The sequence below is a fragment of the Cotesia glomerata genome, linkage group LG5, assembly GCF_020080835.1.
Source record: "Cotesia glomerata isolate CgM1 linkage group LG5, MPM_Cglom_v2.3, whole genome shotgun sequence".
Taxonomy (NCBI): domain Eukaryota; kingdom Metazoa; phylum Arthropoda; class Insecta; order Hymenoptera; family Braconidae; genus Cotesia; species Cotesia glomerata.
In genome coordinates this window covers 7,858,221-7,875,487 of record NC_058162.1, presented here as the reverse complement: position 1 = coordinate 7,875,487, position 17,267 = coordinate 7,858,221, and the positions used below count along the sequence as shown (strand labels likewise).

At 29.2% G+C, this 17,267-nt stretch overlaps 1 protein-coding gene across 3 annotated transcripts in view; it reads left to right on the top strand.

The window, feature by feature from the left end:
- Positions 1-4,941: 4,941 nt before the first annotated feature.
- LOC123265477 (CCR4-NOT transcription complex subunit 6-like) overlaps positions 4,942-17,267 on the top strand; it is a 602,565-nt gene continuing 590,239 nt past the window's right edge. Inside the window, exons 1-3 of one of the 3 annotated variants that reach the window (XM_044729266.1) lie at positions 4,942-5,122; positions 5,951-6,266; positions 6,361-6,536. In XM_044729266.1, the coding sequence (XP_044585201.1) occupies positions 5,959-6,266; positions 6,361-6,536 (484 nt within the window). In that variant the 5' untranslated portion in view covers positions 4,942-5,122; positions 5,951-5,958. Of the gene's footprint in view, positions 5,123-5,154; positions 5,295-5,950; positions 6,267-6,360; positions 6,537-17,267 lie in introns of those variants that run through there. The other 2 variants (XM_044729267.1, XM_044729268.1) reach the window with 2 other exon arrangements.

The following is a 17,267-nucleotide window of genomic DNA, read 5'->3' as shown; positions in this document are numbered from 1 at the left end:
ATTGAAAATATTTAGGATTTTTTTTGATAATTAAGTAATTAAAAAAAAAATATTTTCTTAACACTAATTAATTTTCTAAGTAAAAATTAAAGAATGTTTAAATGTCATGAAAATTAAGTTAACCGACATCTAAAAATTTTTACAATTATTTTTATTGAAAATTTTCATACAAAAAAATAAAAAAAAATTCACTTGTATAAAAATTGTAAAACTTTAAGATAAAAATAAAGTTAGCTGACATCTAAAAATTTTTATGATTTTCTTTATTAAAAAATTATTACAAACGAATAAAAAAAAATTTTATTCATTTGTTAAAAACTTCAAAAACTGTAAGTGCAATTTTTAAAAAATATTTTTTAATTACAATTTAATAAATTAAGCAAAATAAAAAAATCAAAAATGTCGACTAAATTTATTATTATGGCTAACTTTCGTTTTATTTAAATGTCTGCCGATTTTGAATTCATAAATCTTAAGAATTTTCATAAAAACTAAAGAGTAGGTGTCGTTTACGCATATCCCGATGATACATATGTATCAATTACCCAAATCCCGATGATACATATCCCAATTATTCAAATTTCAATCACACATATACCCAATTATACATATGTGCAATGATACATATCCCGATGATACATATCATAAAACAAAACAAAATCGCGGATAAAAAAAAATATGTGGCGTCTTTATAATTATAATCCCCGGTAAAAAAAAAACGCTAACTATTTTTATCAACGATTTTGTTTTGTTTTATGATATGTATCATTGGGATATGTATCATGGCACATATGTAAAATTGGGTATATGAGTGATCGAAATTTAAATAATTGGGATATGTATCATCGGGATATGGGTAAAAGATACCCGCTCAAACTAAATTGTGATAGAAAAATATTTTTAAGAATTAACACTCATAATTTTTAAAAAATTTTTCCATGGAATTTTTTTTATAACAATTTAGTGCTTAAAAATATCCTAAAAATTGTTAGACGTTGATAAATTTCAATGTGATTGTGAATTTAATTTTTAATTTTTAAAATTTTTGCGCGAACATAAATACGCGCAGAACTCCAGCGCATCTACTTTACGCGCATGCGCGAAAAATATCCGTAAATACAAGAAACGGGGCCCACTGAGTGATCCGAACGGAAATGTAGCCAATGTAATAATTGTAAAGGAATTCAAAAAGTAACTTGCTTTCTTACAAGTTATATACATTTAACACTTCATAGATAACACTTAATAGAGGTCAAATAATAGTAAATCCTATGTAATAAAATGCACACATTAAAACATTTAAATACGATATTTGTGAAAAAATTTAACTGTAAGCAATGAAACTTTACAAAACAACGACAATTGATACCCTGATAGCCAGAGTTTCAGACCAACCACCCTGATAGCCAGCGCTTTCTCAGTAAGTGTTGACTTCCAGCAGTTATATCTGTCTTCTAAGTCATAAGTAAGAAATTAACTGTCAGTAAGGTAAGTTTTGTTAGGTAACTGGCGGTAGAATAAATTCAATTATATAGTTAAATTTAAGCATAACCTTTTATTAATAAATAAGAATAATTCTTCTTGAAAATATTTATTTTTTTTATTTATTACAATATGTAAGGATTGATTGTTGAAATAAAACAACTAATTGTTTATTTAATTTGAAATTATTTATTTTTCTTTGTAAAATAATTTTTTTTTTTAATTATATAAAATAGTAAAATCAGACTGTTTGAAAGATTACAGGACATAGTTTATTTTCATTTAATAATAGAATTATTAAATTTAAATGATACTAAAAAATTTTTATTTATTTCAAACTAAGACCATTATGTCATTTATTTATATTAATTTAATAAACGATTAGTTGTTATATTTCAATAATTAATCCTTACATATTGTAATAAATAAAAAAAAATTGGAAAATCCAAAAGTGCACGCCTCATAACGCTCATTCATTTTTTAAGAAAAAATAAATTGTGTAACTGATAAAAAAAAAGAAAATTATAATTAAGTAATTTCTTAGAGTATTTTTTTTTTTTAAATATCAGCGCCCTTTTTTCTTGTTATATGCGCACGCAGTCTAAAAAAATCTAGCTTTATCAAGTGGCGCCATAGTTTTCACGTGACAAATAAGAAAAATTCGTTTGTCTTTGTACGGTTATATCGTAATAAATTTTAATAAAAATTCAATTTAAAAAAAAAATACGTAAACTAGGCTACTGATATGAAATACGGACCCAGTTCATCGCATTCGTAAACTAATAAAAAAAGTCCGGTCTTGAAATATCAATTTGTTTGGGAGTAATCATTGGTACATCCAAAATGGGGTGACATCCGGACGTCCACGTAAAATTTTTTTCAAAACGTTTTTTTTTTCAAAATAGCTACATGAAATGATTTTAGAAAGTAAAAGATGGTTTAATTTAAGTGTTTTCTCCGTGTACATCTACTTATATTATTGTATAAGTGTAATATGGTTGTGATAGAGACATTTAAAGATCACAAAATTGCTTGACCTTGACGAGTCGAGTATAAAGCACAACCTCGCGCGCTTCGCGCTATGAGGCGTGCAAAAATAAATATTTTCAAGAAGAATTATTCTTATTTAGTAATAAAAGGTTGTGTTTAAATTTAACTATATAATTTGAATTTACTCCACCGCCAGTTACCTAACAAAACTTACCTTACCGACAGCTAATTTCTTACTTATGACAGAAGACAAGAAGACAAAAGGACAGATCAATTGTCGTTCCCTGATAGCCAGCGCTTTCTCAGTAAGTGTTGACTTCTAGCAGTTACGGTTAATTTATACATCAAGTTGGCGGTAATTCTTCATTTAACAACAGTTGTAAGCAAATTGACGAAAATCTACGGCCGCAACTTGAGTACAAGTTAACAATCAAACTTGTAATTAAATTTCCTTTCAACTTTACTACAATTTGACGGAAATACTTGTACAGCAAGTTTTGACGTCTATTTGCAGAGTAAATTATAGGTAACTAATAGGTAATCGCTTGCTTTGCCAACTCTTTCCGTCAAGTTTGCTCCAAATTGCGGACGTAGATTGACAGTAAGTTATAGGTAAGGTGGCTATCAGGGTTGTTTTGTAAAGTTTCATTGCTTACAGTTAAATTTTTTGACAAATATGGTATTTAAGGAGGTCCTTTTGCCGCCAATGTAAAATAAAAAATATTAGATTATGAGTAAATTTAATTTTTTTCTAATAGTTAAGGTCCTTATTTATCTTATAGTGAGGTTTAAATTATACTTTACCGGACAAATTTATGAAAAAATGAAATTTTTAAATGTTAGTATTTGTTCAGAGTCTTACGAGAAAATCAGACGTTTGCAGTATTTCTCGAATTATACTATCAGTCATGGATTAGATGAAGTAAAAAAAAACTAAAAATCAGATTTTCGAAATATTCAGGTTTCTTTTTTTGCAATAAAATATATCAGTTACCGAGATATTTATTGAGAAATTAATATTTAAAAATCACAAAAAATTCTCAAGTTACCTACAATAAAATGGAGTTAAAAGATTTGGCAACGTCGCGTAGCGCGCGAGCTTCAGACCATTCAATAAATTCAAACTAAACTTTAACGCGCTTATGTTTTTCATGCATACTTATTAGTTAATTTATTGTTAACAAATTTTCATAATTCATAATTGAAAAATAAAACAATAATTAAATATACTAGCATTCCTGCTATGAGACATTAGAATGTTATGGTTTTGTGACTAAACATTTTTAATTAATTTATTTATTTACACTGACTGCAAAAAGTTAAACACGGTTAAGGTTATATTGTGCAAATAAAAATGTAAACAACCGAAATAAAGCGTTGCCAAATCACGGACAGGTTACTAACAGCTGATTTACAACAGTCAAATTAATTTTTGTATTTAACTATTTTTTTTTAATTTTCAAAATTTCAACGATTAATGCCTCATATACTATTTATTTTTTAATTTTAGGAATTTTTATGGGTTTTGTATTTTAATTTATTGAAAATTTACTACTACAGTTGTTATGACTCAACTGGAGCGAAAGGACTTCCTTAAACGTTTCGATGTGTGTATTTTATTACATTGGATTTACTATTATTTGACCTCTATTTAGTGTTATGTATGAAGTGTTAAATATATATAACTTGTTAGAAAGCAAGTTACTTTTTGAATTCCTTTACAATTATTACATTGGCTACATTTCCGTTCGGATCACTACCCTGATAGCCAGCGCTTTCTCAGTAAGTGTTGACTTCCAGCAGTTACGGTTAATTTATACATCAACTTGGCGGTAATTTATCACTCAACAACAGTTGTAAGCAAATTGACGGAAATCTACGGCCGCAACTTGAATACAAGTCAACAATCAAACTTGTAGTTAACAGGCGAGACCATCTTTTTATCGCTTTGCTCTCACAGAGTTCAGCGGAACTATCTCTGTCGCACTGCCAACAGCAGAGCAATTGCAGTTTCGATTGGTTTCACAAAACGAATGAAATTTTTGAAAAAAACGCTTTGTGGTGAAATAGTTTATTAAATTATCTATTATCTCTAAAAACGTTTTTTCAAAATTTCCATTCGTTTCGCTAAGCCGATTGAAACTGCAATCACTGGTCTCGGCTGTTAAATTTCCTTTCAACTTTACTACAATTTGACGGAAATACTTGTACAGCAAGTTTTGACGTCTATTTGCAGAGTAAGTTATAGGTAACTAATAGGTAATCGCTCGCTTTGCCAACTCTTTCCGTCAAGTTTGCTTCAAATTGCGGACGTAGATTGACAGTAAGTTATAGTAAATATGTAAGGTGGCTATCAGGGATAAGATGACCCCCAAGAAACGACCAGATTCAAAATTCAAAGAATGCTTACTGCGCCACCTATTGCGCATCTCCGCGACTATCGTCTCCATGTTCGGTCACGAAAGGACGCTTCGGTCGGTCGCAAGCATTTCGCTGTCAAGAACAGCCATCACACGTACGAATAATCCGCGGAATAGTGCAGTTGATACATGGAGACACAGTGTTTGTCAAGTTAGTTTGTTTACGCGTGTTTATTTTCGGTTGAATCAGGTTTTTCGTGGTTTTTGCGTCTGTGAAAAGGTAGATGAAGGTACGCGATCATAAAGACGTTAAATTATCAGACCACAAGCTCTAAATAGATCCTTTAACGCACTTTTAGCCCCTCTAAATTGTTTGTCATTCTCGAATGTTTAATCACCAGTAAACTATCCTCGACATCAAATTCAATTTTTACTTTCTTCAATTATTATCATTTAAAACCGGTAATTGCTATAAACTATCGCGCAAATTATCAATTTTTTATTAAACTTCCTAAAAGTATAATTTCTGTACCTAAAAAGTACGTCGCCGACCGCGTAATTCGATTGTAAATATTCAGGTTATATTTCGCGCTTATTTTTTATTTCTCACAATAATAATCATTTTTATTGTCTGACGATTGTTATTACACACAACAATAAGTATTTTTTTTTTGTATAACATTTTATTTTATTTAATTACTTGTTAACAAAACATTTACTCTGAATTTTTTTTTTTTCGTTTGTTCGTTATTTTTTTTTATTGATAAGAGCAATTGTGACGATAATTTATATTTATAAATATCTACAGTGTCATTGAAAGTAAATTTGAAAATATGTTCTAAAGCTTTTAATCCTATTGTTATTATTCTTGTAATTTTTCTTATCAATTCTTTTGGCTATTATAGAAGTTTAAAACTCAGTGAATTCTTAGAATTTTTTTTCTGAGTAGAACTTTTTTTTAATAAGATTAAATTCAGAGAATAAAGTTTTGATAATTACTGGTGATTGAAAAGTGATAAATATAATCTATCATTTAGACTAAACAGAATTAGTATTTTTTTTTTTTTATTGTTATTATTATAAATATTGGATGATTTAATAGATATATATGTTTACAGGTAACAAGATGTCCAGAAATCACAAGGACAAATATGAAAGTTCAAGTTCGCGTCGTGCCCACTCAATTATGTCTACTGAGGAAGCTAATTCCGGGAAGAAATCTCATTGGCCGGAATTGGAGATAACAGGGAATGTTAAAAATTTAAGCCCTAGTTTATGGCAACTCAAACATCTGACTGCGTTATATCTCAATGACAATAGCCTGCAAAGGATACCCATTGAAATAGGACGTTTATCTAATTTAAAAGTATTGGATTTGAGTAATAACAAATTACGGAGCTTGCCATCTGAGCTTGGGGACCTTATCAACCTTAAGTAATTTTAATGCTATTATTTATTTTTACAATTAATTAATACCTTAGTCTCAATGTAATGTAAGAGTATTAATTGTATTTTTGTTTTTCCGCAGAGAGTTATTGTTAAACCAGAATTATCTTCGCGTATTGCCGTATGAGTTAGGGAAGTTATTTCAGTTACAAGTGTTAGGACTCCATGGAAATCCGCTCAGCAAGGAAATGATGGCGTTGTATGGTGAACCCCAAGGAACTCACAAGCTGTTGTCATTCATGCTCGACAATTTACAAGGTATGTGTTTTATTTTGACGTTTATAATTACTGTTTGTTTGAAAATTAAATACAGCAATGACTATCACGAATTGGCGGCATTTTTGTCGATAAGTTTACTCTACCACTGTATCTACTGAGGTAAACTACCGTTAGTACTGCAGTTTTCTGTATACTGTTCAATTTAGAATTATACATTTTAAATCAATAATTTATGATTTACAATCTTAAGATAGTAAATAAAATAATATAAAATTTTAAAAAATGACACTAAAATTAGCAGACATTTGAAAATTTTTAAGTTTTTTTATAAAATAAATTAATACTAAGATAATATTTTTTCTTCACGTTATAATTTTAAATTAACAATTGATGATTCACAATCTTAAGATAATAAATAAAATACTATAAACTTTTAAAGAATGACACTAAAATTAGCAGACATCTGATAATTCCTAGTTTTTTTTTTTTTATAAAATAAATTAATACTAAGGTAATATTTTTTCTTCACGTGAAGAATTGAAAAAAATTTTTTCTTTATAATAATCTATTTATAAAAAAAAAATATCTAAATGTTGAATAATTTCAGTTTCATAAAAAAACCATTAAATTATTTGACTCATAAATTAATCACATTTTAAAATAACTTATAAATAAAATAACATTAAAATTAACGGCTTGTAAATAGTTGAAACTTTTAATCAATTTGAACTTTAAAATTAAAAATGTAATAGTTTAATTTTATTTTGATTTTTAAATAATAAGTTGAAATAGTTATTTAGAATTTTATTAATATACTTAAAAATTATAGAAATATTTTTGCCGACCTCCGCTGAGTAGACAGATATAACACGAAAGACTAGGTGTATGATGTATTCTAATATTCTAATAATCTAATATACACGCATCAGCAGAATGACTTAAAAGCTGATCGTGGGGGGTAGGTATCCTCGAGCTAATTTACTTCAATCCCCAGGACGTTAAAATAGAACGCTCATATGGCTGGATCGCAAATTGAATCTTGCATACATTCAACTACCGCGTATCATACTGATCACGACGGTCATGCTGCTCTTGTATCTGCTCGTTGTGAGCTGGACTAGACTATAACCATGGGTATGAGTATGAGTATGATGGATTTTATGTAACTGGGGTCAGAGCACTCGTCTAATGGACAAGAAATTCTAACGGTCGACGTCAGTATGCCACGAGATAATTGCTTGACCAGATTATCATATACCATGTGTTTATACACCGATTTTTCATTTTTACGAGTTTATTATTTATTTGAGAGGAGCTGAGAGTCCGGTAGCTGACAGCCGACGTCAAACTTTTCGTTACAGAAAATTAATGCAAAATAGATTCAAGGTTTATTTGCCTTAGACCAATAAGTTATTAATTACTCATCCTTTACCTGATAGAGTAATTATTAACCGAGTATTTGAGATGATAAATTGTCGGTGTAAGATAATTACTCAAGGTTTATTACTTTTCTACGAGTCGCAGTTAAATTTTATGCCTTCCGGTTTACTTATCTAGTAAATTAGAAAAGCTAGATTATTTTTCTCTACGTAAAAATTTTTCAACATTTTTAGGTCACTAATAATTCTCATAATTGAAGGGTTTTATGCGTTTGAAAGGTTAAAAAAAGGGACTTTTCAATAATTTTTTCCGAAGAGGCTTCTTAACTTTTTAATATAAAAGGTTTCATACATACACAGAGAAAAAAGTATTGCTATTATAGCGATCCAGTGGATCGTGAACGAAGTATCGTGATTAGCTCAAAACAGTATTGTCATATATTCACCATACGAATATAGTTATGCTCGAAACAGTGAATACTGAATACCACGCTCAACTGTTAGTGAATATCTCAAAACATTTTCTTACTACAGCGAAACGGATGAAATAGCGATAATTGCACCAATTTATATTAACAGCGATATGGACAATTGGGTTGTTGATAAATTACTCAAGTGGAATCTTGAAAAACTCGTGTCGTTTTTTGAAGGTCTAGTAGAGAAATAAATCTTCCTATGTTAACTGTGTTAATGCTGTGTCCGTGGTTATTGTATATAATAATTCTACTGCCTTGATAAAGAAAAATAATGAACATTATATATTGTATTAAATAAATAACATTTGTGTTTTCATAAAAAGTTCTTTTAGCACAAATAATTTGATCCCATACTACTTTACGCAAAAATATGTTATTTTTTTTTATAAAGTACATGGAGTAATAAAGAAGTAAAAATTCCATTAAAAAATATTTTTCTTATGATAAAAATAATTGCGTATTTTTAATGAATATATCAATAATATAAATTTCTAGGCTAATATTTTTAAAAATCAAAAAAAGAAAAGTCATAAAATAAATTCCAACCGCTGTCAGTCATTATTTAAACATTTTTAAACTTAACCTAATTCTTGACAGTCATATAAACTACACAAAAATTTTAAACTAATCAAGCTATACAAGGAATTCGTATTTATGTTTATAACAATAATATACGAAAAAACTAAAAAAAAAATAATCTGCAATAACACATAATTAACATTTAATCAAAAACAACTAATAATCATCTATAAACCATAGCAATATAGACATTCGATATCCGAATCCATGTGGATCGTGATAATTACAATCCACTAGATTGGACATATGCGCATCTAAAGTATAGTCATACGTGAATCGTGATCATCACTATACTGTATCGTGATAATAGCAACACTTTTTTCTCCGTGTATATTGGGTTCCTTAAGGTAGTACTACCGGTTTTAGAATTGACGTTCATTTAATGAAATTTGGCATATTGGTACTTTATAATATCATCATTAAGCAGTAAAATTTTTGGAAGCCTAGCAAGTCCTGAAAAAAAGATAATGTCTACATATTTTTACGTTTACCATTGATACTTATAGAGAATCACAGACTTTATTTTATTTTACAAAACTGGACGTTCAGATTCTTATAAAAATCAAGACAACGAGAGAGAATAACATCTAGAACATATTTAATAACAATCAGTATGGTTTCCAAGAATATGAGAATATTTATTAATAAAAAATATTCAAAATTTATCTCTGTCTCTCTTTCTCCAACGTGATTTAGTATAGGGAAATGTACTACGTTAATCAAATAAGGTTAGATTTTGGGATTTGACTCTTGTGGTAACGGTAGTACTACCTTAAGCCAACAAGGCATATAAAAAAAATTTTTTTTTCTTTAATGAATTTGAAAATGTGTGAAATATATAGATCTGTGAGAAAAAAAATTTTTCTTTTGACTTACACCCTTCTCGTTGAAAGAAAAAAAATTCCTAAAGTCAAAAAAGAATATATAAAGAAACTTTTATTCATATTTTCTGAACGTTTTGAAGTTCTAGTTATAAAAATTGAAAATTTTCGAAAACTTCAAAAGTAATTTAATTCAGTGAATTTTTTTATAAATAAATTATTTTTTTAATTTCGGTGTTTTAACGTCTCAAGAATTTTTTTTTATTTTTAATTAAAGACACTTCGGTTCAGCCGTTTTTGATAAATCTAGCTAGCCGATTTTCAAAAGATAGTTTTAAAAAAAGCACGTTGGAAATCTTCGATCTCAGTCCCATTTACAAATATGCGTATAATTTTGAAAATGCTTGCCCAATTGACATTAAATTAACTGTGTATATATTTAAATACACACTGATAAAAAAGTTAACTTCATTCAAGAAAAACAATCTTGGACTAAGTAAGGTAAAAGCCCCAATAGATGATCACGTACCAGTATATGATCACTCCATGTATTTGTATATCTATATTCACAAATATAGGTATACAAATACATGGAGTGATCATATACTGGTACATGATCATATATTGGGGCTTTTACCTTATATCATTTTGAAGAAAATGATTTTTTTGAGTCAAGAGAAAAAATTCTTGAAACAAGAAAAATTTATCTAAATCAAGAATAATGTTTTGACTCAAGAATTTTTCTTCTTGATGCAAAAAACTTATTTTCTTCGAATGGTATTCTTGGGTCAAAATTTTTTCTGTTGAGTCAAATTATTTTTTTTATCAGTGCATGTATATTTCAAAAAGTTCCAAGTGCGTATGACTTCTCAAAAAAATGATAAAAATTTAATGATATTAATATCTCGATGATAAGATATTTTCTTACAAAATATTTTAAACTTTAAATTCTTTGCCGAGTTGAGAGCTTAGGTTCTTATCAAGTACATTAGTGCCTACATAATTTCATTTATTTACTCTCTAAATCTATTATACACAATACACAACATATTTATTGTTTTTTACATTCGGGTCAAGTGGGTGTGCCATGAAGACGCAGGCGCGATGAGTGGATGCTGGTACTTGAAGGCTAGAGCACAACTGACTCTAAAAAGAGGGTGCGGGATATCATATTCATACTTTTATAATAAAGTGAATGAAGGAGTCTAAAACATAAAAAAAATTACAAAAAATTTTATGCCGTGTAACTCTTGAGGGAGTAAGGGCGTCTCTTCTATTGTATCCAGAGATTTTTCCTTGTACGATTGCTTGCAAAAGGTCTCTACGGATGCATGATGTGTCTTGTACACATATACACATCCATTGTTCGGAGACTTTTACAATTTGGCCAAGAATTGCCGCGCCTGTCTAGTCCTATCCCGTCATTCTGTTGAATGTTACTCCGGTGAAATCACTCGCGCGCATCCTTCATCCTCATCTTTCTCCTCTTCTTCTTCTTCTTCGTCATCTTAATCTTGTACTTGTAGTGGTTCTTGTTGTGAGCGATGTGCCTTCGTCATGCAATTCGTCGGCTTTCATATCTTTATCGTTAACAAAATCACATGCTTGGTACTCGAGTTGAATTGAGCTCTGGTTATTTTATTTTTTCTTTTATTTATTATTGTTCGTCGTCTTTTATATCCACCCTGTAGTATTTATTATTACCATATTTTTTCAGCTTCTTTGGGACTAGATCAGTGCGCTGGATGGTTAAGATCCTCCTCAGTACGCCGGTTTTCCATCACTGCCTGCTGGGCATACTCGTAATCCTGTATAATTGAATATATATCTGCTGCCGTTCCTTGAATTACAATCTTTTATGTTACTTATTTGAATATGATTTACTTAAGACGTTTTTTTTTCAGATATAATAACAAAGTTGTCATTCAATTTCATGTATCTCTTGTTTATGAGCTTGTGATACTGATGTTTTATTTATTTTGTAAAACCCATCGGCTGGGTACAGGTTTTTTGCTCTTATTTGTTTACTTTTTATTTTGAATATTTTATTTTTAGATTTTTCTTTTCCAGAAGATTTTTATGCTATTATTTTTAAATAATTTTACTGTAATTTATTTATATATACACATTATTGCAGATTTTTAACTTCCCGCTAAGAAAATCGAAGATTTTCAAAAATCGGGAAGTTATTGTTTTCACCCCGTTTTCCAGAAATCGAGTTTTCATCAGATCTCGACGTTTGAAGGTCACAGGAAGCTTCCCCGACTATCCCCGCGAGTTTGTCACTATTCCTGTGTGTGTGTGTGTGTGTGTGTGTGTGTGTGTGTGTGTGTGTGTGTGTGTGTGTGTGTGTGTGTGTGTGTGTGTGTGTGTATGTGAATCGCTTATAACTTTTGAACGATTGAACCGATCGGAATCTACCAAATGGCGTTTTAAAGAGTTCACTCAAACTTAGATTTCTTATGATTTTGAATCGATTCAGACCGATAGATTTTGAGAAATCTCAAAAAAAATCGGAAAAAATTTTTTTTTGAAAGTGATTTTTTTGGAATAACTATTAAACGGCTTCATCGATCAACTCCAAAAACTTTTCCGCCCTTAAGCTTGAAAAACCACGTCGATCACCGCTAATCCGGTCAAAATCGGTTTATTCGTTCGAGAGATAGCGTGAACGAAAGAAAACCGAAAAAAGTGTTTTTTTCACATAACTTCGATATTTCTTTTCGGATCGTTTTTGGTGAAATAGAATAATTTTCAGAGCTCAAAAAACCGCGTCGATTGCCGTCAAGAACGTAAAAATCGGTTGATTGGTTCGAAAGATATCCTCGACGAAATATTTGGAAACAAGGATTTTTTTCAACATAACTCCGACATTTTTTGGAATAACTTTCAAACAGCTCTACCGATCGATTCTAAAAACTAATCAGCTCTTAACATCAAAAAACCACGTCGATCGCTGCCAGTCCGGTCAAAATTGGTTCATTCGTTCGTGAGTTATCGTTGACGAAAGAAAACCGAAAAAAGTGTTTTTTCAGAATTACTCCGAAAATCCTGGTTCGATCAAACTAAACTTACATAATCTTCATGGGGCTTAAAAATTTGCGTCGAATGCTGTCAACCGCGTAAAAATCAATTCATTTATTCAAAAGTTACTGCAGTTTGAAAATTTGAAAAATTGTGTTTTATCAAATTTCTATCACACTTTTGAGCTCGAATTTTTTATTAATTTTTTATGGAACATGTTTAGAAATAATGATAAACATTAAAATTTAATAATTAATAAATTTAAATATTTATTTCATTTTATAAAAATAATATTTCAAAGTTTAAATTTCAAGTCAACATTATTTGAAGGTTAAATATTATTTTTAAAAATTAAGCCCAAATTGAAGGAAAGCTCGCTCAAATTAAAAGAAAACATTCAAAGAAAGAGTTTAAATAAAAATTTGGCTTTGTTTTTTAAGATTTTTCTTTATAGAGAGTAAAATAATGTTGAAAAAAGAATTTTTCAGAGTTAGAAAGAAAACTTTTTCGTTAAACTTTCAAAGAAAGAGCAAAAGTAAACATGAAAATATATGAATTGAAGCATTTAAGCGGTGGTCATTTTAGTAAATTTAAGAGATGGTTTACAAGCTGAGCAGCCCTAAAATACAAAATGTACAAACGGGAGAACCGAATACTAAGGATTGAAATTCCGTCTCAATAGACAAGCTCCAGAAGGAATTGCACCGTCGAAAAATACCCTAAGGATTCGTGGCTGTACTTGGATTGCCATTCGAACCGACGTATTTGTATAACTTTGTGCCAACAAATTTCTGAGAGTACTCCAAATCTTTCTCAGTCCCGACTCGACCCGACCCGGCCCCACTTCTTTAAACTCGTCCATAAAATCAATATATAAATAGATCTAAACTATATCTGCTATTTCTTTTCATTTTATTTCCGATTTATTTTATTTATTCATTTATTTATTCACTCGTTCATTCATTTCATCTTTTATTGACCATCTAGTCATACGATAGGTTGTCATTAAAAAATAATAATCTCCAGTATCTATAATATAATAAAATATTAAAAAGAGAAAGCCAAATAAACGTATTGTGTGACGAGATTCGTTCGAACCGTGAAAATGGGTCAACCGTTGAACCAAACGCAAATTTCAAAGTATAACATCAAGACCAACTACTCCGTTAGCTTTATGCTCTTTAAGCTTCTCAAAATCCATTTATTCAAATACACATAACCTTTCTTAAAACATGTTGAAAAAAAAAAAAGCGTTTTTATCCTTCATGAGCTTTAAAAAAGTTTAAGAAATCTAAATTATGAATGTTATATATAAGCACTCAGTTCATAATAACAATAATCTCTTGAATAATTAAAAAAATTTTTAGATAAAGTAACAAGAATTTTCCATTAAAAACTTTACATGGTTTTCAATTTTAAAGGCTTTGTTAAGTTCAGTATTGGGAAAAATGTTAGCTTAATATTTAAGCTCTCTTGCTCAATATTGAGGCATATAAATAACTCAAATATTGAAAAATTAAAATAATACATTAACTGCAAATTTTTATGGCATATTTAATTTCGTTAACTCAAACATCGTAACTTCACTAAATTTTAAGCAGCTTAAGTTTTTTCAAGTTTATTTATTCAAAAAAACATAATCTTCTTAAAACGTGTTGAAAAAAAGCGGTATTTTTATCTTTTGTGAGATTTAAATACGTTAAATAAATCTAAATATGAATGTTTTATAGATGCACTTAGTTTATAATAAAAATAATATCTTATATGTATAAAAAAAAAATTAATATACATAGACAAAAATTTTTCATAAAAAATTTTACATTGTCTCCAATTAAAAAGTTTATCCCAGGTATTAAAAAAAATCCTCCAGTTTAATGATTGAGCTCTCGTTCTCAATATTCAAGCTTGTGAATGTTTCAGATATTGAAAAATTAATGTTTTTTACACTGTCTGGTATTCTTTAAAAAAAAAAAAAAAAAACACTTTTTTAACTACAGAACGCCATTTTCAAGTATAGTTAGAGTAACGGGTCTGAATCCTGGATAAATTTCATGAGAGTCCAATTTTTCTGCTCTGACTCCTGGTTTTTTTATAGTTTCTCTCGATTGATCTGAAAAATGAGCTTTTATGGGTCTACATGAGCTTAACTTGACTCAAAGAACAATTTATGAATGCTCATTTTTTCGACGTTTTTTAAGTTTTTCTGTAACACAGAATTAAAAAACAAATTTCAACATTAAGTGATTAATATCTTCTACCTACAATCCAAGATCATAAATAGATCAAGTTCTAAAAAAAATTGACAATTATTTAAACTATCCGATGTTTTTTTTATAAAAGCGCTCTTTAAACTCAAAAAACGCTATTTTCATCTACAGTCCCAGTATCGATGCCTGAAAAAAATAAAAAACATATTCAACGGTGTAAAATACTGATTAAAAAAAGGCAATCATTAAATGGTTTTGGTGTAATCTTCATGAGCATCTGTTATATTATGCACAAAAGAAAAATAGTTTTTAATAAAGTAAAAAATGTTTGAAGAAGAATAAATGAGAAAAATAGTAAAATACTGATAAAAGGCAATTATTAAATGTTGTAAGCTCATGCAGGTTTATTATTGCGACTCAGGTGATTTAAAAAGAATTATCCTACTATAAAAAGCAATTTTCGTATCACTTATGATAAAATATCAATATAAACATTTTTTCCACTGCATAGTCGATCACTGCAGCCTAAAACGTCGAAGTTTATATAGCACAGCGTAGGATTGGTCTTTACTAGAAAAACGCTCTAAAAAAAAATTAAAAAAATATCTGGTATGTATTTTATGACCTAGTCGTGAGTTGGCTGGCAGTAGGTACGCCGCCTGGGAAATCGGTTCTATTTCATCGAGATTTTCCCTATACCAGTACCGGTTGCTTTTAAATTTCCGCGCGACCAAGCGAGCCATGTGCTGGTGGTGTTACTGGTAGCTGGATACTGGATACTCGTTACTGGTTACTGGTAGTATGGTGCTACTGCAGTAGCTGCATCGTTGAAATTGGTTCTTCAGCAGAAAATGATGTCGGGTTTGGGCAACTGGCGTCAGCTACGCTTTTGTTAGTATTAGTACTTGCTGCTGAGTCTTCTATATATGTCTATACCTATATCTATACATACTTATATTAGTATCAGGTTTTAGGTATATCCATAAGAGGTCTACTGTCAACGCCGTTGAAAGGAAACATGGGTAACATTGTGTGTCGTTCAGCCACTCTACAATGTTCTAGCTGGTGCAGCTTCTCTGGCGTGTTATGCGCACGTCGATGAACTGAGAATTTAAAATAGAAAAAAATACCATACGACGAGTAGAGAAGGTTCAGGTGAAAATATAGGTCACGTACTTGGTGTCGTTTTGCCATTCCCATCCGTCCACATTCACATATTACTCAGATTATTTTATTTTATTACATATTGTAATAAAATAAATTATAAGCGTATTATATTGTATTATTATTAAGCTGAGTGCTAATTTGAAATTAGAAAGCTAGTATTGTTCGTGTTTGTGTGTTGATAAATAAATAAACAAATTAAGTATTATTATTTTATTTACAAGTCGTTTGGTTAATTTTGTTAGCGCTTAGATAATTATCGTAATCATTGTAATAATTTAAAAGGCATTAGTTTGTGAAAGTTATTAGTTCTTTCTATTCTTTATTGTTCGGCTAAATGTATGTTTATATATAATCCCGGATTTTATTTTTAAGCTAAATAAATGCAAATCATTGTGGAGAAAAGCTGTCGAGTTTTTAAAATCGAGCTAATTATTTTTAAATTACCCGAGTTTTTTTCATTCTCCACTAGGGAGATTTGTTGGTACGTCTGCATGGAAAACGCGATAAAAGGGGTGATTTAAATTTAATTGTTTCTGGATCAGCTGCAAGTGACGTCTGATATTCCAATTTTAAATAAATTATTGATCGGCTCTAGAGTTTAGTGAAATGCAATTATAATCAGTAATTTATCTTCTATTAATAAATTAGACAAATGCTTGACTGAAAAAATTATTAAACTAATATACGAATAAAAATTCCGTAAGTTTTAATTATAAATTCGTTATTTTCAATTGTAATTTATTTGAAATAAAAATAAGAATCCAATGATTTATTTAATATTTTTTTTAATGAACATTTATTCATTTAATAATATTAAATTTAATACGAAATAAAATTTAAATAATTAATAATTTTGAAAGTGTATTCAAAATATCAAGCTAAAAATAAGCAAGCATTTTTATGAGTTTTCATAATAGTATTTCAATTTTCGAAAGCTGTCATTAAAATAAACTTAATATATATCTTAAATAATCTATATTTATACTAATAAATGGTAAATCCTTTTTTAGATTTGCCTAACCGAACAAAACTATTAAACCGATAGATATTTAATTAATCTCATAAAATTCAGCGTTTCTCACACTGAAAAAAAAAAAAAATTCTTGACGAGGGTAAA